The sequence below is a fragment of the Triturus cristatus genome, chromosome 1_2, assembly GCF_964204655.1.
Source record: "Triturus cristatus chromosome 1_2, aTriCri1.1, whole genome shotgun sequence".
Lineage (NCBI taxonomy): Eukaryota > Metazoa > Chordata > Amphibia > Caudata > Salamandridae > Triturus > Triturus cristatus.
The window spans coordinates 1,090,199,225-1,090,225,945 of NC_140580.1; the positions used below are offsets into that span (position 1 = coordinate 1,090,199,225).

Sequence of the window (26,721 nt, forward strand, 5' to 3'; positions counted from 1 at the left end):
GGAACCTGTGGCAAGACACTGAGACAGAACAAGTCTAGACTTCGCTCTTACTTGGCAGAACTTTACCTCCATTAGCTCAGCAAGAGATTAAACATCTTTTAATTTCAACCTCAAATTCTATTTTATCATATTTCTCACATAAAGATGTAATCATTTATTTTCTAGATACTCCCCCTAAGTCATTTACTTTTCTTGCACATTGTTTGCTTAAAACTGTATCATATATATATTAATTCCAAATCTGCAATAATTTTATGTAAGAGCTGTAATTCTCAGACCTTTTATTTTGCTAATGTGCGTACTGGGAGACATCCTTTCCTACGCAACCTTTACAACGCGATACTTTTACTTCACGGTTTTCACAACGGAAGTCGCTGGATGGCGCTGTACACTAAGGAATAGTATGATATACTATTCCAACACCTTCCCACTGTCTGCACAGACTGAAGTTGGAATAGTAAATCATACTATTCCAAAGTCCAGCGTCCCTAGTGCAAGTCGATGTAACGACTTGCGTTGTAAAAACCGCGATGTAACATACCGCAGTGTAAAGGAACTCGCTGTTTCGTCATATATTCTTGACAACTGGATATTATTATTTTTTGTTTGTTTTTAAATAAAAATCTTTCTACTTTACAACAAATCTTTCCATGATCAACGAGTGCCGCCCCTATGCTCCAGCCTCCCTCCAGAGTCCGCAGATCTTAAATATCTTAAAGTAAAACAAATAATTCCCATTCTTGGCTACTCTTTGATGAACAAATGTTAAATATATCTTCAATTTACACAATGAGAACACGAAAAGGCCACCAGTCACCATTTGTAGCAAGACAAAAAGAGCATTTTTAGACCTGGATTACGAGGTAAGAAAAAAAATCCTATGCCTTGCATAGCAACTGGAATTAAGAGTTTTGCAGTAATCACTGCATCTTTGCAATTTTTCACGACAGATAACACTAGGTCAAACCTTGCAGAAAGTCCCGCTAGACGATCCAACACAAGAGGCGTTCAGTGTCGTAAACAGAGATTCCACAAGTAATTTCCCACTTTCCCTTCACTATCTTGGAAATTACTCTAGGATACAAGCATTTACCATGTATAGTAAATTTATCTATTCTAAATGACTCACGATTGTGGTCTCAGTCTGAGATTTTCCATCGTCAGTTTACCACCTTTGCTGCCCTTTGGGAGTTAAGGGTTTATAGATCTGCTAACTTTGATGCCCATCATTTGAGCACACTCGTTTTCAAGTTACTTGGATTTCGCTTTTGCCTTCTTGCCGGTGGAAGACCACTCCAAGCTGAGTTTTAAGTGGTTTGTGCTCTTTGTGCCTTCTCAATGCTCCCAAATGTCAAAGAACGTCTCTGAGGCTCACCCTCCCCCACACCAGCTGTAGAGTGTTCTGGTCAATCATACGCATTCTTTGCAACATGCTAGCCATTTTGGAATATAAGATATAGATATACAGATGTCTGAATATAAATTCCTTTTGAACAATTTACCCAGTTGCTGATGCACCACACTGGAGTCTTACAAATGGCCACATGATGAAAAGTGGCATCCTTCTTCCTACAGAGTGTACTGTTGTAATCAGGATGCAAGGGAACGAGGTGTAGAAAGAACGTATTGCGAAAATATAAGAAATGTTTGTCTACCTTAAGTGGCATAGCATTCTGATATGTGATGGAGCGCGAGAGAGAGAGTGTGTGCACTTGCGTGTAAGTGAGCGAGTACTTGTGCTTTTTTTGCTTATGGATTGGGGGCTTGTTGTACTCCGGGAACTCGGCAGGGAATCTGGGAATGAAGCGGAGTAAGTATTTCTCAATAACACCCCAGATTTCAGCATTGTCATCTCTACAAATGTCTGTCTGCATCAGCACTTGTATGGTACATAACTAGCCACAAAAAAATGAGAGAGGACCAATGGGTGGACACACAGCCATACGATTCAGGTCATTTACAGTAAGGCAGGAAACAAGTAGTGTTACTGCATGCAAGGGCAGCACTCTGTTTTTATGATATTCAAGTTCTAAGATGTCTGGATAAAACAATCTGCTCCAACAGCATTGATCATGTCCAATGTGCATTATGGAAACGCGGTCCCTTTAACTGTGCTCAATGGTCATTTCTCTCAAATACAGATCATAGCAAATGCTGCTGAATGAATGGTGATGTTCCTGCAAAACTGGTGATGGGAGCCACAAAAGATACCTCTGGTACGCGTCTACTGAGGAAACTACACTAGTTACTTATCAAGGCGAGAATGGTGCCTGAGGCCACAAGCACTTGCTACCTCATAATGCTTAGGAAAAGCACAAGACTTGACTGTTTGACACAATATCCAGCTCTCTTTACAGTTGGAACTCCCAATTATCCTCTTTTTATTACAGTGCCAAGAAACCCACGCGGGTGTATTCCAGCTCAATAAATGAACAAATGTATAAGCATGTTTGCTGGTGCACTTACAATGTTAGACACTTGTCCTGTAAAACGACTTCAAAGATGTCAGCACTGACAGGTGTGAAGGGACTTCGTAAGAGATGTTTTTCAAGGGCTGCACAAGCCCCGGCAACATGCCCAAGCTACCACTCCCTCCCACTGATGTGCAGCAGTGGGAAAAGCTCTCAGTCAACACCCATCTCTTTACTACCGTTTAATAGGCAGCTGGTTGATGTGCTGACAGCCTGAAAATTGATTCCCTTCCAACTTGCGGAAATCTATGACTTTCAGGTAATTACTTGTCAAGATTACTGTGGTGGTGAACATAAAAATTAGGAAAAACCACATCCACTGTGCACTACGAAGCAAAACAATGTTTATGAAGAATCATTCCCTTAGGTGTCCTCAAGTTCTGATTTTCATAGTTGTCGTCTTGTGGTTACCTCATTCCAGCAAATTTTACTCTGGTGGCTTTGCATCATATATTTAATACAGTGTTTTTACATTGCGGTAAATGTCACATCGTGAGTCATTCATTTGCATGATAATGTAATTAGAATTTTTAAAAAATAAAAATGTAATTCAAATTGTACAGGAATGTATAAAATTATTTTTACAATTAATGATATATATATATATTTTTATATATATATATATATATATATATATATATATATATAGATATAGAGAGAGAGAGAGAGAGAGAGAGAGAGAGAGAGAGAGAGAGAGAGAGAGAGAGAGAGAGAGAGAGAGAGAGAGAGAGAGAGAGAGCGAGAGAGAGAGCGAGAGAGAGAGCACAATCCTGAAACGATCACAGTCTTGATCCAAGAACAGGTACGGACCTCCAGTGTGGTAACGAAAGTTTCTTTTTATTATGCAGATTTTCTAAGTGCTAGTGCAAAAAGTATTTAGAAACAAGTGCCCAGCCTGACGCGTTTCGACTGCCCAACGGCAGTCTTGATCACATCAATATATATACACATACATGTTTCCCTTCTGGCGTCCTCCTCGCGAATGTCAGTTACAGCGGCACCTGGCTTCAAGTACCAACACAGCTTTCTTGGTGAGTCAAATTGTTTTATTGCTCGTTATACATGTTCAAGGGAAATTCTCTCACACAGTCCCTTTTAGTAAGGACCGACGCGTTTTGGCGCGTTGCCTTCCACTAGGTATATATATATATTGTATCAACTTATGTAATGTTCATTGATGTTGTTCCACTGCTTATTTTCACCATTGGCATGTGCCGTGAGGTCTTTTTTCTTCATGTGTTTATTAGCATTTACATTATGTTTGGGACAATATATATATATGTTTTCGATACAGTGCTAGGTATCTATATGCTGATTATTATTTGTGCAGCATGATGACCTTAATATGCATAATATGAATATCGTTGCTATTTGCAAACATCTGAGGTTTATTTTTACTGATATGGGAACTTATGTGATTACTAATTGTGTATCTTTGACATTTTGTTTATTTACAAATATGGTTGGATATTATGACGTTTTTTGAATATTTATGACGAGGTTTTTTAGCATATTTATTGTATTTTAATTAATACTTAAATGCTTGATGTGTTTGCAGAGAAAAAGTATTTGACTTTTCATGATTCCAAACAGAATTTACAATTCGATTTTGATTTATATATTTTCTTCTCGAGCTATGAGTACTGTCGGTAGTTTCACGGCAATTTACCATGTGTTTTGAAGTCTGTTGTCCAGTTTTATGCACATAGTAGTTTTTTTCCAAAGGAATTTGTGCATGTGCTACAATTTAACTATGGTTGTCCCTGAGCGCGTCATGTGATCAAGCTCGCGGATGCGAGCGAAACGCGTCATGGCGGACACTATGTCCGATGAATATGTTGGATATATTTCATGCCGAATAAACTAATTCTTGCACTGAATCCAGATTCCTGTTGGTTCCTGATAGCCTGAGCGTATTGAAGAGGTCCTTGCCAGCTTTTCTCCGCCTGTGCTTGCTAGTGGCGGAGCTGGATTAGTTTTCTGATATATATATATATGGGAGCCTGACAACATCGGCGCTGGATGTCCCGTCCTTTCATAATTCACCTTTTTCCTGTTGCATTTCCCCTCGCAACATTGAACCAGAAACAGTGATTTCTGGGTAATGGAGTCCACCGAGGATTGCAGTGGCAGTGTGACCAGGTGATCAGGGGTCATTAACTTTCCTCCAATGAGGTAGTTGCAGGACATTCAAAGGTGGGGGCGGAGCAACATCCAAGAAGGCCATTTTAGCCGAAATGCATTATGCACATGCTGTTTTAATAAAGGACTCCCTGATTTCCCCGAAGTGGCCTCTTCTCCTTGCTTACCTGAAGGGGGTTCGATCATATATATATATATATATATATATATATATATATATATATATATATATATATATATTCACTTAAAAAACCATAGGTTTCACACACGTTATAGTTAGGTGGATATTTCACTCGTAAAAAACCAATGAAATTCCCCCGTTATAGTTACTTAATAACTTGATAACTATAACTCGCGCGACCGCTATCCTCTGCTCATGACGTCACATATTACATCACTCATGACATGGTCAGTGGCATCACTCTTGACATCACTGATGACATCATCCTTGTGATAGAGTGGCGGTCGCGCGAGTTATAGTTATCTGAAGTAACTATAACGGGGGAATTTCATTGGTTTTTTACGAGTGAAATATCCACCTAACTAGAACGTGTGTGAAACCTATGGTTTTAAGTGAATTTGCAAGGTTTTTTAAATGCTAATTCCGAACTATAACGTGTGTGAAACCTATGGTTTTTTCAGTGAATTTGTATGGTTTTTTAAATGCTAAGTTATGTATGTATTATTTTTTTTAAAATATATTTATTTTTCAATAAACTACGTTTAAAAAAGTTTTTTTCTGCCTTTGGGGTCCTACAGGGACCCCCTGACCAAGGCTAGGGGGTCAGGAGCTCTCTACCCTGCCCCCTTTTCACGTTCGCCACCTTCCTTTTCCACTCTCGCACTGAAAACAAACAAAATGGCGGCCGACACTTCCTAATTTCGACCGATTCGAACGTTGACTGACATGTAACAACCAATCAGAATTACGCTCGCGCACGTTAGGGTGCGCGGCTATAGATATGTATGTGCTTTTTACTGCAATTTTCTCTGGAACTACTGAACAGATTGACTCCATATATGCAAAAGGCACTTCCATGACCTGAGGACTACCTCTCTGCCAAATTTCAAGTAATTCTGTTCAGCCGTTGGGGATGTACCTTCGACTAAAGGTCATATGGGAAAATGCATGGGGAAAACGCATTTTGGGACCCCCCTTTTTTCTCGGCCCCCGCTTGACGAATCCCCCCGAGACTTTCAGGGTAGGAGCTGAGCGGAGCGCCCCATTTGCTTTGAAAATTTCGCGAAGATTCGTCAACCGGCGCCAAAGTTATTCAAAATAGAATTTTGAGATTTCCTATGGAAACACGGTCCTAACTATAACTATCTACTGGCGACCGCCAGTAGATAATATATATATGTATTATGAAACCACGCAGTAAAAAAAAAAAGTACTATTTAAGGAAGTTTTACTTTAAATAATTGAAACATACACACCTTTAATTAAAAAATGTATTTTATTTATTGACATTTATAAATACATTAAAAAAGTAAGAAATATTTTAAACATATTTTAAACATTTTTGTGAAAAAGTTATGGCAAATGTAGTGAATAAAACATAATTTTTCCAATATACGCAAATTTAAGAAAGTTTAAACATGTTAAAACTATTTAAAAACTTAGTAGAACTCATGATCACTTTTTTAAACAACTTTTATTAGAGTTTAGAGTAAGGAATTTGGGAATTTTTTTGTGTTTTTGGTTTTACAGGTTACCAGACCTATTTAAAGTCTGGCAGACAGGATACTCCATCACACTTGTATTATAGCCTTTGGCACTTCTAATCACTTGTAATACTGCATCCGTGACATTTTGACTGGGAAGCATCCTGTCTGACAAACTTTAAGTAAGGTTTTTAATGTCTATCTGAACATGCAGTGGATAGAGTTATTAATATCTATATTTTAAAAAGGTAGATCGGGTTATCTGGGTCCCCAAGACAAATACACTCTACCACCTTCATTTTTCCAGAAACTGCTTTTCATTGTGTTTTTACGGTTTAGTAAGATTCAAATCTGAATGGAGGAGCTGGATAAAGTCCAAGCACTTGGATTTTAAACGAAGGGGAGGTGCCAGGGCCTTCCAGGCAAACACACCTCCTCCCTACCTTGGTTTCTTCAGCTTCCCTTGAGCGTTTATCTTTTTAGTGTTTTTTTTTTAGTTTTAAAAGTTTTAAATTTGGATTAAGAAGCAGAATGGTTTCAAAGAGTTTGCTTTTACTGGAAGAGAGGTTGTGGGTGACTCCCACAACAAATAGAATCTACTTTCTGCATGTTTTATATTTCATGGGGCGGTTCTTCAGTTTACATGTATTGGATGGTTTGGATCTTGGACTAAGGACATGGATGGAATTGAGTTTTTTTTTTAAAAAGATGGTATGTCAGGGTCTCTCCTGACACAAATACATTGTTATCTTTCTTTTGCCCTTTTTTTGAGCAAGTATTCAGTTTATGTGTTTATGAGTTTTGGAGTTTTTTGACCATGGATTGAGGTGTTGGATATATTAGAGGCACTTAGATTTAAAGGAAAGGTAGTAGGGTGTCGGGGGTCTCGTTTGCACCCCAGTCTCCGTATTGAACATTGAATACTTCTAACTGTAAGTTTATAAAACCTTTTTCTTCTCCATTTTTGGTTTGGTACATGACTTGCAATATTGTAATGATCAGTGCAGTCATTTTTAATTTATAATTTTTCAAGCGAGTGGGGAATTAGTATTGTTAGCTGATACTGGTTAGAAATCAGTTAATTATTTTATTTTGGTTTTTATGCAACATGTAGACAATTAGTTTGAAGCGGACTGCCCTCCAAAATTTGCTGTGCTATTGCACTTTTGAAAGCAACTGAATGAAGTTATTTTTTTCTCTTTTATCAAAGTTTCTATGAAATTATAAAATGTAGAATGAGGCTTACTATTTATGCATACAAATAAGATAAGCCATCCCTCTATTGCATTGTTAGTTTTGCGGCCCCCTATAAGCAGGTCATGTAACTTCCACCATTCAACATTGCAACGTGGAAGTCGTCTGTGACCAGACCTGTGTGGACTGGAATCCAGTTGGCTTCATAGTAATTTAGTGAATGTGTCATTTTTTTCTCATTGTTGAGGAAGTAGTAACTTTGGATTAATGCTATAAAATACTTGCCTACGTGATCAGTAGTTACACAAATGCTAAAGCAGATAGCTATTTTAGTTTAAATTGAAGTTTGCTATCAGACGGTCTTCTTATTTTTATGCCAGATTGCTTAGGAAAAATGGAAAAACACCCCTAAATCTGGGTATCTGGGTACATTGTTTGATTACCATTATCGTTGCCAATTCAAAGTCAATTATTATTTTCACTGGTATGACTGTTGGTTTTACATGTACAATCGTTAAAAATTCAGTGTATGTAGAAGAAAGCCTGTTTGATAGTAATCTGTACAAGAGACATGTTAGTGCATTTAATTTTCCTGTGTATGGTGCATATTCGGATTAAAGAATAAGGACACATTAGCCATCCACCATACAAATATTGTTTAACTTGGGGGCTAATAAATTTATTGGTTTAAAAAAATGAAAATAAACCTATTTGGGGGTCTTGGCTTTAATGTAGTAGGAAAGACCAGTTAGAAAATGTCACTTGAAGGTGTTCAATGAGACTTTTGCAATTGTTTAGGTTTGGGTGGGAGATCCCTACATACATTTTGTTTTCGGTTTGTAACTCTTTTATAGTTCAGGATGCACTGCAGTTGTCTAGGTATGTGTGCAGGGATGTTTTGGGATGCTTCTTTCAGGACTGACCAGAGGGCTCACTGGAAGTGCTAACTCACTAAATGTTTTATTTATTTAACTGCTCTCTGACTACAAATCCTAAGGCAGAGACAAAGTGGTTATGGTCTGAGGTCCTTTAAACAAAGTCCTTCTAAGTAACTGCTCTGCCCCTGCAACAGCCAGAGAAGTAGTTGAAACACTTGCTGTGAGCCTGGGGTTTAGTGCATCATTCCAATAATAAATATAGTTAATGTGTCTAGGAAGCCTGCTTCATAGACAAAACATATTTAGCAAATGGAACATCCTCCATTAGCTTCTTTTCTGTTGGAAAAAAAAATATTTTACAATGAATATTTATTTAAAATGGTGATGGTGCATTGTTTACATATACTTTTTTCATTCTTTTTCGATGTAACCTTCACCACTGGATTATTCTTTTCCACTTCTCCTTTTCCTCTTTTATTTGTTTGGTGCAGGAGCTTCTGGAATTGATATCCTTCATTTTAGTAGCTGCTTCTGCTGGCACATAAATGTGTTTAATAAAAATACGTGTATAAGTTATATATTTTTTCTGCTGAAAAATAGTTTGTATTAGTAATTTTACATCTTTTGTGTCCAATCTTTTAAAATGCATTTTTTTAATTGCTTTTGTGAGGTAAAAAGCTTTGTACATTTACCCAAAGACTATTTTTAACACATTTTGAAATAATACATTTGCAGACACGTCAATATCAGGAGTTTTAGTTTTCATATTTTTCTTCAGGTACAGGAATTCTTCTGCAGTAGATATTCCCGGTACATATTCTTCAAGTCAGCGACTGTTGTAAGATGTGGTTTGTCTTCATATGAAAACATAATTTTTCTGTTGGAAAATTAAAAAATAATATATAGTAAATTATCTCTAGTTTCAGTAAATCTGTTTCTGATAAATGTTTGTTGATTATTTCTCGGGGAGAGCTTACCCTTTCAGAAAGGTAGATGGCACTGTTGCGTCGCCTTCCTTCATCTCAGACATGTGTGCTTAGGTCATCACTTCGAGAGTGTTCAAAATATGGTGAATGCTGCTTTTTTTGTTTGTTTTGTTTTTAGGTTTTTTGAAAATCTGTTAAATTTTTTTAACTTAAACATGTTTCAGTGAAAACAGAAATTTTGTTAATTGAAAACCCTATGGTAAATGTTGTCCTTCATTTTTAACTATGGGCCTTATTTCGAGTTTGGCAGTCTTCCTTTAGGACCCCCACCGCGGTGGTGCTAGGAAGACTGCAAAGCCAGCAGTGAATCTGCCTGCCGGATTCAGAGTTGAATCCAGGGCGGGCAGGCGGTGCGGCGGCAGTGTCACGACGGCAGGTATGTTAGGGTCATAGGAGAGCCTAAACAGCACACCGCCACCATGACAGCGCCTACAGCAAGTTTAGGCACTGTGTGGTATGCACCATGTCGTGAATGCCACATAGTGCACAAACAACCTTGCGCTTTGGGGGGGGGGCATATCATGTGACCCCCGCATGCACTCCAGAGACATATTTGCTCAGGGGTCATGTTGGTGGCCCCTTTCCATGCCTTTCTACCAAGCATTTTATTGCGCAGTCCCCACCATTAAATGCTTGGTGGAAAGGCAGGTCGGAATCTGCTTGGCGGTGACAGCAACAAAAAATGCTACAATTCCCGCTGCTTTCTACGCTCCTACCGCCGTGGATCCTGGATCCTGGCGGTGGTCTTGTTGAGGTCCAACCGCCACCATCGTAATACGGCGGTCCAACTGGGTGTATGATGCAGTAGAAGATTAGGAAATCCATTCTCCATCATTATTGACAAAGTTAACGCACCATACTTAATTACAAAAAGTAGGGGAAAATATACTTCAATGTAAATTTACATCTTATGTTCACAATTTTAGCTTTTATTTACAACTATGCAAAACAAATCATTTAAAAATAATGCAATTTAAAAATGCATAGCATGTTGCAAAGGTATGTGATGTAAAAGTACCTTACATAGGAATAAATAAATCATGATGTAAAGGAATTTGTGGTAGAAAAAAAACACGCTGTTAAATGCAAAGAAGCAAAGTAACTACTGAAATTCTTCACATTGATATGGTCCTGTGGAACCAGAAGACCCAAATCAAGCCTGGGGTTTCTTCTTGACCACTTAATGTGACCACAGGAAAATAGCTGTATGTCTCTGAGCATCTGGGTCCAAAAATTAGTGCACTTAAAGAAGGCTAAACAATCATATTACGCCCTAGATAAAAGGGTTATACGTCTTTAATTTTAAGCCATGTAATTTGTTGGTAATTCATTACAACAGAAAATCGTCAACCTTCTTAATTTTCTTTTTGTGTACTTTTAATTAAAACGGTATTACAAATACATCATATTTACCCATAAAATATGTTATGGGCTTCTTATATCCTGTAGAAGATATGGTGTAAGGAAATTATAGTCTAAGTTGGCACAATCGTATATGTTGACACAGAGACGTTTTAAGGTAAGGGCAAATTGGGCAATTATCCAGGGCCCCCCACCTTCCAAGTAGTCCACTGGAAAAGTTAAACTTCTCTCTAACTTCTGTGTATTTTTGTATCTTAATCTTTAAAGTTTAATTCGATATTGTTAGGCAACATAGGACGTGAATGAGCAAAAATGGGTAATAAAATGCTAAGTTGTTCAAAACAGGGTCCCAAAATATTTCTTGCCCAGGGACCCCAAAATCCTAAGGATGACACTGTCTTGACCCTATTACTTCAACATGTTTAGACGCTCTCTCCCGAAAGCTGTGGTTGAATTGCTTATCATTCTACATGCTTTTAGGTAACTTGTAGGACAAAGAGGTGCCATGATTGATAATCTACATGTTCTCATTTCTATAATGCGGGCCCAGCCCATGCCCCCTGGATCATATCAATGGGAGTGGTGAAAGTTAGACACAAGCTATCTGACTGTATTCTCATTTTTAGGTCTCGACCTTGCTATCGCGTAAGCGATCGCAAAGCGAGACTATAGAGAGCGGGTTTGAAAAGTGCTCCCAAAAAGCGGATTGCATGGCTAGCACGCGCACAATCACGCGCATCGTGCCGCCATGCAATCCGCCTTTTGGGAGCACTTCAAAGGGTCCGCTCCCCCGCCCCCAAGCGTGCGCGCGCCACGCTCCGCCGGGCTTGTCTTTTTTTTTTTTATCATTAAGCGCGAGGCGCGCGTGCGGCCAGTGCTTGTTTTTTTTTTAGCGCCTACCACTAGAGGACTCAAGTGGCGCCTCGTGCACATAGCTCTGCCAGAGACCGACTTGCTCTGCACCAGCAGCACTAAGGGTAAGCTGAAACTGAATTGGAGCTGCTGTTCAATATTTATGAGCAGCATCACTTCCTAGGAGGCAGAATTGCTTAACAAGCAGAAATGTGGATGTAATGAATCAATGTCAACATATTTAAGAATTATCCCTCACCCCAATGGAGCTCGTAACAGCCGTCACTTTTAATGCATGACCGCCTGGCTCCGAGTCACACTTCAGCGTAACTTTTCATTTCTCCTCCGGGGACGCTTGTGTCACAGAAGTGACTCGCCCTTTCAGCAGACTGGCAGACAGATTACAGCAGACAGATTACAGAGCAGCTCCCTGAATACAAGTGCCTCTGAGCGCTGCCACGTCAGCGCTACAAAACACAGCCGGCACTATGTGCTCTCTCACAAATGCCGTCACACACCGGCCTTCCCCTTCTTCTACATAGAAGACGGTCAGTCTCGTGGTAATCTGCACATTTGCTGGTTTAACCTATAACCGAATGTTATGCACAACATTTATTAGTGAAGAGACAATGTAGTGGGTTAAAACAAAGGCATAGGTAAAGCATGCGTGTTTGTCAGGTAAGCTTGTTTCCTTTACCTCAGTACGTCAACATCATCAACAGGTGTTAAACACCGGCACTCTCACGCACAGGACCTAAAACTGGATAGCCAGAGTGAACATGCATGCACGGTGACTGAGTCACGAACAGCGGCCAACTTAGAGACAGGTAAAAACGTTGCTGCTTGACCGCCCACTCCGTCAGTCATTGCATGTTTGCTGTGGAGCTCATCATATAACATGAACGTAACTGCCACCTCCCCCTTCACCTAGCCTCCAGCGGCCCCAGCTCACACAAGGCCTTCCATGCAGCGTGTTAATGTATTTCTGAAAGGAGAGTCACGCAGCTTCTCTTGCGCTGTCCATCACTGGAAGCCGTATATCACATTGCACAAAAATTGTCAGCTTCATGATGTGCGTTTTACCATTTCCTACCAAACCTCCAACAAGAGACACCCGTGCCATGTTTGTCTTTTACGACGCTGGTTGAGTAATAGCGGGCGCTTGTTTATAATTGCAATGTACGCAACATATTCTCACGTTTTTCAGAGCTTGACGCCTAAGTGAAGGCCTGTGCGCTATGTAAAATAAAAGTACGAGGTGTTTGATGACTCTCTGCCGTAAAGAAGGTAGAAGATTTACCACCGAACGTTTTTATTGTGTTCATTCGTAGGAGAGGAGGTTTGTTGTGTTAGTTTGAAATATGTGGGGTTTTATCCTCGTAGTCAAAGATGCAGTGCCGACCAGACCGGTCTGCGAACCATAACCATCCCTGAGAAAAATGTTTAAACCAGTTACACCTTGCATTTGCATTGCGTTTATTCTGAATTCAGAATGGGGCATCCCAAATACTCATTTTGCTAAAACAAAAAATGATCCCGATAATTATCAATACAAAACACATGTGCAAGTACATTGGCAATTGTTTTTCAATACCTATATCACGATAGGCCATCCAGCCTCAAAGGCAACTCCTCCAGATGTCCGAAAGGCCTGTAACAAGCTTGCAGTGAAAGATCCCCAGGGAGAAGCCATATCTGGTGACTCTTTAAAAATAGTAGGATCGGCAATCGATTACAACACGGGCCCAGATACAGCTAACATCTAAGAAGCTTCTAGCAGGCGACTGTGAAGGCCATAAACCACCCCCCTTTCAGTGCGAACACAAGGGATTGTAAACATCAAGGGGCCTTCATGCGGAGCTCAAAGACCTCATAAATCAGGTGCTTATCTCTGGGAAGCTCATTCCTTAGCTGCCCTCTAAGCAGGGACAGGAAGGCAGGATTACGGTTCCAGCAACAAACAAGCATTTGCAATGCAATAGGTCTCGTATTTACACGAGTTTAAGCTATTGGCATTGTAAATGACAATGCCTTTTATTTAGGTTTTAAAAACAAAAATAAAAGGCATTGTCATTTGCAATGTCAATATCTCAAACTCGCGTAAATGCGAGACCTATTGCATTGCAAATGCTTGTTATGGTTGGGGCCAAGGTATAGTAATAGGATCAGTCCTTCACATTTTTTTAAATAACATTTTATTCCTATAGAGTCCTTTGATGAAAATTGTATTTATCATCGTAGTGTATTGCGATTCAGCACCACTGTATGTTTCTGGTAATAGGTATATGCCCATAAGTGGGTGGCTAGGCTGAGTTCTGAAAATACGTAACCCTTTCCCAATCCAACACCCGCGTTAAATTCCACTTAAATAAATAATTTATAGAAGCTATTCTTGATTTGCTAAATACAACTAGGCTGAACTTAAGCTGCAAATGCTTCCTACAATGTGAGGCCTCCTATAGCATGCCGATCCTTGCGGTAACTCCTCTTTTGGCAATCAGAGCAACTGAAAGTGGTAAAAGTTTTTTTAATGTAAATAAAATGACATAACAATCTTTTATGTTTTGTAAAAATAAAAAAAATAAGCACATTTCAATTTCGTACAACTTTACTGGTGCGACTCGATTGCATATCTGCAATATTGGAAATGAACTATCATTTAAGTTGCTGCGCTCGTAAATGTTAAGGTGTCGGGTTTGTCAAAATTATATTCTGTTGAAATCATTTTTTTTTTAAATTGTCACTGGTTTTCAAATAAAAACAATCTAGGCCTAGCCCTTCAGCAAGAGCTGTGTCAGCCTGTCAAGGCTCGTGGCTGATTGACCTACCTGTCTCCGAACATCATGGGATCATTAAGGCACTGAGTGCAGGCTTCGTGAAACCACTGCCGACATCTGTAGCACTGCAGCATCTTCAGGTACCACCTATGAAGAGCAAGAAAACATTTCAACCAATCAGAATGATAGCCAGCAGCTGGAGATGATGCGCCACATAATGACAAAGCAAGCTGGATTGTATCCACACTCCAACAAGTATGTCAACAACAAATAAAACAAGCATTGGCATAGCATATAGGTCTCGCCTTTGGGACCTTGTAAGTGTTTAGCCATGCAACAGTTGTTGTTGCACCAAAGAAATTGTGCTGCATAAATAAATACTTATAAAGTCCCAAAAGCGAGACCTATTGGCTATGCCAATGCTTGTTCTTTGTAAAGAAATAGATGCTTGTTTCTATTTCTTTTGCTATAATCGCGCCACCGGCGCTTTATTTTTAACATTAAAAGTAAAGCGCCGGAGCCGCGATTATACCAAAGGTAAAGAAATAGAAACAATCATCTATTTCTTTACTTTCACTATAATCGCGGCACCGGCGCTTTATTTTCAACACTAAAAGTAAAGCGCCGGTGCCCGATTATAGCCAAAGCGCCTTCATGAAGTACAGTACCCGTGACGGAGACATATGGCGGCTGCACGCGTTCACGCGCACATGCAGGCAGGCTTTAGGCCAGCGGCTGCAGCACTTTGAAAATCCCCTTACAAAAATTCGAGCAACAGCGCATGCGCTGTTCTAGGCTCGACCTAAAAATGACGATTTAAGAAGGTTTTGTTAATGAAAAAACTTAGTTTGTGCCGGATGAACAGAACACACAACGGGGAAGGTTCTGCATTATTTGCAGCACCCGCAGGTTACATTCTCAACTGTTAGCAGTTGCTAATGATGAAATAATAATGTTTTTGCTTCATCACACTCTACATTCAGTCTTACACAAAGGATCCTGGGAGGTCAGTAAGCAAAGGTGCCCCTACAAGTACATAACTCCCTTTACTTCATCATAATTTATAAACAGTCAGGAGCAAGAGATTTGGGGAGAATTAGTACACAAATGTCCACCAAATAGAACATTAGTTCCTTCACTTCATCCCACTTTCGACACGTTCATGCCGAGACAATTTCTGGGGATCAGTAGACAAATGTACCCCCTAAGTGCACTAGTTCCTTTCCTGCAAAAAACTTTAGATGCAGTTTGGAGCAAGGTATTCTGTGGGAATCTGGAGGTAAAAGTACAGTTCATCATATACTTCATCCATCTTTAAATACAGGGATGTGCAAATGTACTCCCAAAAGTGTATTTATTCACTGATTCCATCCCACGTTTGGTACAGTGATGTGAAAATGATTCTGCAGGATCGGCATGCAAATATGCCCCAAGAAACCATCACTTTTACATATCCACTTATGCACTGCACATTTCAAAGGGAAACACGGCATACCCTATAGAAGGTAATAATATACTAAGCATAAACATTGCAGAAATTCAATTTTATAGAAAGGCACTTTTAAAGAGTGGATTCTGGTGAATTTTCTTGTCTCTTTTTGCATTAGATCTACTCTCTTGCAAGTATGACAACAGCCCTGCTAATTTCAACCTCACATTTTAAGTCTTTAAAAAGAGATAATCATATTTAAGGACCCTAGAAATAAACAGACAAAAAGAAACTAATGCCTGATAATACTTTGTGAACATTACAATTCAAATTCCGAAAATCTCTGAATGAAGGACGACAACTAGAAAACTACCTTTACATATAGAACAGTCGTAATGGAACACAGGTTTCAAAATATAGTAAACCATGCATGTGCTCCTATTTATACTGTGAAATCTAACTGGTAAGTGTTGCAAATCTGCCTTTTCTGCATGCTCACTCCAGATGTGTATGCCTTTTTCTGGACATCAAACCTTTGATGGGCACATGCACCTTACCACTGGTAAACAGTAGTAAAGTGCTTGTACTTTCCCTCTAAACATGTGATTTACAGTGGAACTTCCTTTTTGGCTCATTGATCTCCCCTTTGAGTTCGCTGTAATTGGTGCTGAAAGTGGACCAATTGTAGGGAATGTTTGGTTGACTCATGTGGGCTGCAGTGTATATTTACGCCACCCACTTATATGACTAACATATAGATTTGGCTGGATCGCCATTGCGGTCTGGCTAGGCTGAAGTATAAATGCACTGCAATGACACGTGCCTCATACATATCCATTTTTCATCACAGGCCAGAGTGAAAATGTATAAAAAAGGACACACTCCATAATGAAGATAGTATGCCCACACGATGAAATAAAACCCAAAAGCTATTTCATATTTAAGCCTGGCTAGACTTTTCCCTAATATGTATAGGTGAGACTAACATGTTCCACCTTTGCTTATGAAAGGGAAAGAAAAATGCTCTGAAGCCATTTCCCTGCGTAGTTTTTAAAATCGAACTTAATGGTGCAATCAGAGGTTTGCTACTTTATGCAGAAAATTCCCTGTGTAAAAATGTACTTTGCATTGCCCAAGCAACCCCTGGTTTAAAATCAGTTCTGCCAAAATTCACTAACCACAAAGCTTGAATACACATTCCTTGCTAGGAGAATTAACAACTCTGGTTCAGAAGAGAATGCCTTGTCTCAAGGCCCAAGAAAGACTTACAGGTTTTAACTGCTGACCACTTATATGAGGGATCAGCTATCTAAGAGTGGGCAGGAACAGTCAGAAGAACAAAGGACAGCTTTAGAACTATATGTTTTGACTTGAGATGCCAAGGAGGAATTCTGTTCATCCCCAAGACATTCCTTGACAGTCATGCTCCAGCCACAGTCGGTGGAAAAATTGATTTTGACTTTCTCAGGAAGGGGAGTGGCCAAGGAACTGAAAACAAGTCTGGCTGGTTCCAGTTGAGTCATGCCATGTTGAAACGGGGGAATTCTGAGTCATTTTACAGTAAGGCAGATAGGGAGTGCTGCAAAAGGAGGGGGATGACTGCGAAAAAATAGTTGGGATTGGGTGGTGTCTTCTCCAAAAACACAGAATAAATCTGGGACCTCAACCACCACCTCCTAGAACATTCATAGTCCCAGGAAGACACCATCTGAAGAAGAAGGCCCTGATGGTAGAAGAAACCTGTCTTCTGATTCCTGCTGGAAGAAGAGGACTCGCACAAGGACTCCTGAACCGTGCTGGCACCCAGGGTTTGAAACTGCTCTCCAAGGGTCAAGTGCTTGTGCTCCTGCTTAGCAGGTGGAAGGAGACAAAATGCAGAAGGACCCTTGACTCCAAGAGGACTAAACTCTATAAGAGGCCTAGCTGGAGAGAGACCTGGTCCCCACTAGAGCTAGGGCCTTCAGGACTGATCAGAAGAAGTATTCCCAATAGCTGGAGAGCAAGTCTAACGACAATTTGATGTATCCGAACTCACTTCATTGTGGTCGCCTAAGTTCAGTTCCTCCACGAACCGTTGTTTTTCCATGGGGATTGACTTTTACCAGGCTTTTTTTGCCCTGAAACTTCAAACTTCACATATTAATATCTACTGGTCCTCTTAATCTACTTTGATGATCATGGTGACATTTTGCTAAAAAAAAATGTTCTCTATTTTTCTAAATTGGTTTGTAAATCTTATTGTGTTGTGTTCTTTACTCTGAAATTTTTGGTACTGCTTGAACTTGGACTTAGTGAAATGGTCCTACGGAGCATTGTCGGAAATGGTAAGAAGGCCACTCACAGCACTGAGAATCAGATGGGGAGCTGTGTTGGGACGCAAGGAATATGAGGCTGTAATGTGCCCAATTCAATTATTTACATTTGACCTACCCAACACCCCACCGGCTTCAGATCATCTATGGTGGTGAGTTTCGGCCATTTCCTAGGTGTGCAGTTCTGGATGTGGAGTTTGAACGTATAACTTGGAGTTGTCCCCTGGAACAGGGAGAACCCAGCGTATGAATCCGGCGGTCCTGCAGATGACGGAGAGCAGCGTACAGGGGAGGGGGAGGGAGACCCCCTACAGCATACAATAGATAAAGCAGTACTTTGAGATCTGAACCTGTCCCGGGGGGTTGGATTGCACCCATTCTTTTATTTTGAACCACCTATCACAGACATGGATGGTACACCATAAGACCCTGGATGAGTCCCATACCCTCCGCCACCTCCCCACCCTAGGGGACGTCCCTTTATTTCTTGTGGTGGCCAGGGGTTGCGGAGAAGACTACCTCTTTACTGGCCCCCAATACTGGTTGGAGACCGCACCCTCGAAAGCAATTTGATTAAGTTACAGTTGTAGTTTTTGGTTTATCTATTAAGGCCACAGCAAATATTCCACTGAATGTTCATGCCAAGCACTTCAAATTAATGGATGGCCCCGCTCAGAGTGCTGCCGCTCTAGGGGTAGGTCCAGAGTGAAAAGGCAGCAGATGGAATTGACAGCAGAAGTGCGGCGACTGGGCAAGAGGACCATCCAAGTGTGTCGTGTACAGGGCTCCGAGAGGCTGCACAGGCCTCTCCAATAGGGAGGGACTGTGTGGACAATCTGCAAGGGGTGATTGGGGCATAGAGAAATGTCACATTACTCCCTTGATAGATATTTGAGACCTCCATGTTGTCGCCTCACCAACCTGTAGCAAAGTCGGGACCTTATTGAAACTGCTTCTGTAAAGTGCTCAGACCATGTCATTACGATGTATAATATAAAATGCCAATAAAGATATCTTTAAAAAAAAAGCTTTTAATAAAGACTCTGAGGCCCTCTTCGGGAGTTAAGGGGTAAATTCCAGTCCCTGTGCAATCAGAATTGCAAGTAGAGTGATAATTATCACACCCTTGCAGATTTCTCCTGATAAATTCCAGCAGGTAAAACCGGTCATAATTGATCATTGTAAAAATGTCCCAGAAAAAAAGGCAAAACATGCGGAATTCATGTGTTATGCCCCATTTTCCTTTTAACAACTCGGAATAGGAGATATTTACCACATGTGGTAAATACCTCTCCCTGGGGTGATGGTACTATATGTGGTAAATACCTCATTCTGACAAACTCATAATAAGAGCCTAAAAAAGGCCCAATCATGTTTAAGATTACCAAGGGTTAGGTTACAGTCTTTGAGGGCAGCTACCACCTGCAAATAATAAAGCCCTTTAAGAGCCCGCGTGCCCGGCGCTAGTGTTAGTGTGACCACTTATCCCGGATTTGCCAAGATGTCTCGTTTTTTTCACTAATTTGTCCTGGCGAATTTCAGTACTTTTTGCAAAAGGTAGAACGTGTTTTGCGATTCTCAAATTGCGATTTTTAGGGAATTGCAATTAGAGAATCGCATAACGCAATGTAGGTAGGAATAGCAAAATATTTTGCGAATCCCACATATTCCTTATTTGCGAATCGCAAATTGAGATTTGCAAATAAGGAATACCTTGCCATTCATTCCTATGGGCTAGAATGCCCATAGGAATGAATGGGAAGACATTCTCAATTTGCGATTCTCAATTAGAGAATCGCAAATTGAGAATGCAATTTCAAGGTTGCAAGGGTGTCAATAGGACACCCTTTTGCACCCATGAAATAAACATGTGTGCACATGTGATGCACATACATGCGCTAAGGGCATGTATGTGCGCCCCATGGCACTTTGAAAAATGCAAAAAGGTGCATTTTTCGAAGAAATCGCAAATTACCACCAACCTGTAGTTGGTGGTAATTTGCGATTCCTTAAGCCAAAATCGCACAACTTGGGTGTTTCCTACATTGCATTTAAGGAATCGCAATTTGGGATTCCTTAAATGCATTTGCAAAATAAGGAATCGCAAATTTTGCGATTCCTTATTTTGCGTGTGGGTTGTTGTTTGCTACATAGCACATTGCCCAAATTGCGATCGCAAATGCTGAAATTTGCAGAATTTCAGCATTTGCGATCGCAATTTGGCTTCCTACATATGGCCCTTGGTTTCTAGAGAGGGTGTTCAATGACCACAGAGGACGGCAAATGTGGCTGTGTTCCAGTGCAGGGTAGGCAGCCCTTCTCGGAGACGGATTCAACTCACAGGGGTGATACTGTGTCAAAAAGTTGCATTTATTTACCCTGAGGGCCTCACTGTCGGTGTTTTGCATGTTGGTGAGCACTGTCATTTAAGTCATTCTGTACCTCTTGGTCAATGCAATAGTAGTCCTACTTCCATGTTTGTGGATTTCCCTGGCATTTTTAGTTTTCAAAATGGTGTTACTCTATATCTTGGAGACGTCACGTGCTCTAAGACAGGCTCTTAAGCTTGTCCTTGAAGTGATGAGAGCGAATAGAAAGCGAAAGCGGCGGGGAGGGAGGGGGAGGGTGAAGAAGGTCCCGCTTTGAACAGACCTGACTCATATAGTTTCCAAACCACATCGCATGTGCTCCGTTTATAAATGAGTCATTCGTTTATAAATGACTCACGCGGTGAGGGATCTCTTCTTCAGCAAAGCAGAACAAATGGTGTACAGACAAGCATCTGCTCGCCACCGGGCCTTCAGCGAGCACCCCTGGAACTAGGCTGCGCGTGAACGGGTTATGTAACAGGTGTTAAATTATGCGGCACGCTCTTTGATAAACTAGGATTCAGTTTAATCTGCACTTGCACGGTTTATGCTGCAGATCAAACGGCGCTTGCTTTGCGTATTCACATATAGGATGGAATTTTGAGTCGTTTAACGAGAATGGGTAAAATTACACAGGATGATCCCTTTTTTTGGGGGATGGAGACTAAAGAAAGACTGTATAAGCTACTTGAGTCTCTCCATAGCATCTCCTCGAGTCTCTCCATAGCATCTCCTTATATTTTTTTTCTCCCTTTCACTTTCCAGTCTATCCCAATGAGTTGGAAATTCGTTACTTCCCTTTCTTTAGCTCCCTTTATTGCCACACTTTTGCCCCCTTTCCTGTCATTTCCTTATTTTTGAAAATCGACTACTGTATGATAAACAAAGGCTTATTTGGTAATCACTTATTTCAAGTCCCCTCTCTTCATTTGAATCCTGCATCCAAAGTGTCTCCCTAAAGAGCCCAAATTCCAGCCCAGTATTTCATGGCCCGGATTCAAGCGCTATGTAGAAACAGGCCTCTAGATTGCTGATTTTTAGGTCTGGTTTGACAGTACGCCAGTCAACAGTGCCTATTGCTACCAATTCTTTAAAACAGACATTTTGGGCCAGAGGTACGAACATGCAAATTTGCATTTCCTAAATAGCGACTCCATAGAAATCGCTATTTAGGAAATGCAAAATGATATCCACGTAATGACCAATTTCCTAATAGCGATTCCTACAGAGAAGTATTCCTCTTTCACCTCTTGCTGGTTGGTGTACACCCCACTTCCTATGGAGGGCTTGGGTTGCAGTGCATGAAGGACTACTGTACATCTCAACAGCACACAGAAAGCAATACTTTGATTTTTTCACTGCAGCAGTTTTTTTTTAAAGCACTCAAAATGCAAGCCAGATCCATTTGCTCTGACAGAGCTTGTTAACCTCCTGGCCAGGTTGTGTTCTTTTAACATTCTAAAGTGCAAAACAGTAACTCCCTTCAATTTCAATGTCTGCAGACTCTGAAATCCACATTTTCTGTAGATTACCTTTTCCAAATGTTTCCCATCTTTATTAACTCACGCTTTCACATCTTGCCTGCAATGATGCATGTTCATCAGCGGTCGTGAATGAAGGAAAACACCTGACATGGAACAGAATGCCCTCTAGGCACCACAAATCAACATGGCGGTGGGCTTTGATAAACACTGCTCACAGAGCTTTGGCTTAAAGGAAAAGGCCGCTAGACGGGCATTTGTACGACAGATATCACATTCAAGAACTCACAGTGTAGACACAATCCTTTTAATACATCGCCTTTCAAATACTGAACATATCTTTGTTTAAAGACTGGTATGGGATTGCAAATGGCCTTTACACCAATTGCATCAACACGGGACTGATTCTCAAAGTCGTTTACTCAACTAACTTGAACTTAGATGTGCAACCAACACTAATGCAAGGGTAAAACTATTTCTGGGTCACAGAATGAGAAATGGTGGTAATTTGCCCTCACAGTGGGATTCATGCACAATGGAATTCCGTCAAGAAGATGGAACATCTGTGTTCACAATTCTGGTAGAAGGGGTGGGTTTGTGGGTGTTCTCGGGAGATTCACTTGTAGAACTTGGTAAACACTTAAACATTCTTGCTGGAAACACATGCAACTTTACTCCAGGCGGAAGCGCGTTCCCGAGACGGGAATGCGGTGATGAACACCCCTATTATTTATTGGTTATGGGTTTCCTGATGTGATAATATTTTCCCTGTGGGTTAAAAAAGGAAAATAAACAAAATGTTTAAATCCGTACTTTAGCAGCAACTTTAAACATGTAAACTGGATGCAGGTAATAATTTTTAATGCTCCAATTCTTAACTATTAGAGTACTTTTCGAATACTAGTAGACATCAGAATTCCAGACATGTAACAATTTAAATCTGAAATTAGGAGTAACCCTGCAAGTGTACATTTCTGACTTTTTTTCCTGAAACAGGCACCTTGTGCCCACAAAGCACTTTTTCAAATGCGATGAGTTGGCCTAGGGGGTTTGTGTGAGGGCAATACAGAATTTGAGAATTCTGTCGCTCGAATTTATCCAACACAAAAGTTTAGTTTTTCAAACTGTGCACAAAAAATGGAAAAATTGTTTTTCATTTTGGAATTTTTGGGGAAACGGGCAGACCTTAACTTTAGGGCACTCTTATAATCACATTATGCCAAAAAGTACCCAATAATTTTACGAGCAGATTTCCTAAAAGAAATGCACTTAGATTAAAACGCTCCCATTTCAGTCTAAAACCCATTTAAAGAAACACCACAGAGGGTATAACTATTTCTGGGTCACAGAATGTAAACAAGGGTTTACAAAACAATAGGAGTTTTTCTTGAGGACTTTTTGTTCACTCATCTCTTTCTCAGACTCCATTTTTACTGTATTAATACACTCCAGAATGTTGCAAATGACTAAACCACAACACTTCCTGTCAACTGATTACATCCATCTTTTATCTCTAGTTTGCACCACATCTAAGGCAGGCTGCAATAACCATGCTTTGACTGTGACAGTCTAGTACCAACATATCCTATTTTATACTTGACATGTCTGCAGCCATCATTCTGTCAGCCTAATTGTAGTGTGCCAAAAACATATCAATACATCTAGCAATGTTTCAGTACTGCTCAAGCGGTTCCCTATTCTGACCGTTCAAACAAAATGCAAACACTGGAGCGGTGCCTTACTCGCCAGGGCCGCCGCAGTAACAGTAACACTGTTGGTGATTGGTCCGGTGCAGCGAATCCCATTCCAGGTCTTGCGGGCAGTATGGCAGCACCATTTTGACAGCTAGCAGCGTCTTAGCTATTGCCCCTTTCTTTAAAGCACCTCCTTTCTGAAAGAATGCAAACACAGAGTAAGAAACACAAAGGCAAACATGGAAAAAATATCCTTGTTAACTTACTGCATTTTATGAGTCATTAGAGCTAGAAAGATTACATTAAGTTATGGGTGAACTTTAAAATATTATGGACATTATTAACATTATTTTTTTGTATTATTTGTCAGTAGTATTTTTTGGGTATGGTGTAAACCAATTGCAGCTCTGCACTCCGGCCCCGGTACTGACCCTCCTAGGCAAGTACGGGCCACGATACGAGCTGAAGCAGAGGCTCGCGCTGCAAGAATGGGAGGGCCGAGAGCGTCTCTTTCCGAGCCCGCACCCCGCCCCAGGCGGCGACATACGTTACCCGGGGGTGCAACCTCGCTCTCCTCTCCCGTTCTCGCCACTTAGGCCTCCGATGCGACTTTGTGGATTCCAGGCAGAGGAGATAACGAAGATCTCAGGCTGCAACAGGGCACACGCACACAGCGTCACTGAGACTCCCTTGCGCTTTGGGTGTGCAGATCACAGGGCAATCCTCACGTAGGTCTCAGGCTGCAAGAAGCACTCGCACACAGCGCTGCTGAGACTCACTTGAGTTCCGGGTGCACACGATCACAGGGCAATCCTTGCAAAGATCTCAGGCTGCACAAAGCACACGCACACAGCGTCGCTGAGACTCACTTGGACTCTGGGTGTGCACGATAACAGGGCAATCCTCGCGAAGGTCTCCAGCTGCACAAAGCACATGCATACAGCGTCGCTGAGACTCCTAGGCAAGTACTGGCCACGATACGAGCTGAAGCAGAGGCTCGTGCTGCAAGAATGGGAGGGCCGAAAGCGTCTCTCTCCGAGCCCGCACCCCGCCCCAGGCGGCGACATACGTTATCCGGGGGTGCAACCTCGCTCTCCTCTCCCGTTCTCGCCACTTAGGCCTCCGATGCGACTTTGTGGATTCCAGGCAGAGGAGATAACGAAGATCTCAGGCTGCAACAGGGAACACGCACACAGCGTCACTGAGACTCCCTTGCGCTTTGGGTGTGCAGATCACAGGGCAATCCTCACGTAGGTCTCAGGCTGCAAGAAGCACACGTACACAGCGCTACTGAGACTCACTTGAGTTCCGGGTGCACACGATCACAGGGCAATCCGTGCAAAGATCTCAGGCTGCACAAAGCACACGCACACAGCGTCGCTGAGACTCACTTGGACTCTGGGTGTGCACGATAACAGGGCAATCCTCGCGAAGGTCTTCAGCTGCACAAAGCACATGCATACAGCGTCGCTGAGACTCACTTAGACTCCGGGTGTGCACGATAACAGGGCAATCCTCACGAAGGTCTCAGACTGCACAAAGCATACGCACACAGCGTCGATAGACTCACTTGGACTTCAGGTGCACACAATCACAGGACAATCCTCATGAAGAGCTCAGGCTGCACGAAGCACACGCACACAGCGTCGCTGAGACTTGCTTGGACTCCAGGTGCCCACGATCACAGGGCAATTCTTACGAGGGTCTCAGGCTGCAAAAAGCACAAGCACACAGCGTCGCTGAAACACACCTGGAAACTTATGTGTTCCTGAGTTTCCACAACAGGGAGCCAGCTCTCCTCGGGCCCTAGGGGATAAGTTACTTCAGGACACAGCACACAGCAAAGTCCTTTTAAGAAGGGGGACAAAGCACACAGCAAATACCCTTAGCCTCCCCTTGGTTAAAGCAGCAAACTGCAGGCCAGCCCCAGAACACACTGCAAGGGTCAGTCCTTTCCTTCAGTCTCTTCAGCTGTTTCTTCCTTAGCAGAGGTTCCTCTTGACCACAAAGTAGGTTCAATCCTTTTCAGTCTTGATCACTCCACTTCTCCCATGTTCAGGGGTTTCAGCTCTCATAGTTATACCCCTAAATGTCTTTGAAGTCTTTGTGTTCAGGGGGGCACTGACCCCTGTCCAAACCAGTTCTGGGTGTCTCCCTGCCAGTGACACTTTTTCTTTGATAGTGGGGGTCTGGGTCCTTAATCACTCAGCAGGGAATGGAGCCATTGTTTTATGGCAGCAACCCAGGCCTCTTCACCTCCGGGGGCTACTCCTCCCCCATATACTCCAGATGCAGGTCAGCCTGTTGCTGTTTCACCTCTTCCCCTGGGTCAAGACATTCACCAGATCCTATCACTTTCATATCCAGACAGTCAATCCGCAACCAGGCAGAGACATACAGAAATGTTAGGGCACAATAACCAGCCACTTCTAAAAGAGTGGTTTCTAAACACACAATGCAAAAACCACCCCAACAAAAAGATTTGATATTGAATTGTGAGTTCAGGCACACTAAACTTCACCTCTCCATCTTAAGCCTTTGGGAAGATAGTCTGGAAGCATATTACACACCCTCCCCATTCTGTCCTATGGGCAAGATGGCTTTTCAACAGTGAAAAATGAAATGGAGAGTATTTCACTGTCAGGACATGGCACACACCTCAGTACATGTCCTACCTTTCACATACACTACACCCTGCCCAGGGGGTACCTTGGACCTACCATAGGGGTGTCTGATGTGCATAGAAAGGGAAGGGTAAGGCTTGACAAGGGGGTGCACTTGTCAGGATGACATGGCCGTTTAACAAACTGCGAGCAGGCACTGCAGTGGCAGGCCTGAGTTCTCTCTTTAAGGCTACTTGTGTGGGTGGCACAATTAGTGCTCCAGGCCCAATAGTAGCATTTGCATTACCAGCTCTGGCAAACATAGTGCACTTTACTAGAGACTTTACTAGTAAGGCAAACATACCAATTATGGACAACCAATTACTATTACACTGTACACAGAGAGCACTTGCCTTTGACACTGATCAGCAGTGGCAAAGTGCCCAAAGCATCTAAGTTGGCAACACCATGTCAGAAAAAAGGTCCGGGGGGAAAGCAAAAAGTTT

General features: G+C 41.6%; 1 protein-coding gene across 2 annotated transcripts in view; it reads right to left on the reverse strand.

Moving 5' to 3' along the window:
• PHF19 (PHD finger protein 19) overlaps positions 1-26,721 on the reverse strand; it is a 237,318-nt gene that overhangs the window by 84,205 nt on the left and 126,392 nt on the right. For both annotated transcript variants that reach the window (XM_085613556.1, XM_085613564.1), the window contains exons 6-7: positions 23,661-23,809; positions 14,379-14,474 (exon numbers count right to left, since the gene is read on the reverse strand). In XM_085613556.1, coding sequence (XP_085469682.1) covers positions 14,379-14,474; positions 23,661-23,809 — 245 coding nt within the window. The remainder of the gene's footprint in view (positions 1-14,378; positions 14,475-23,660; positions 23,810-26,721) is intronic.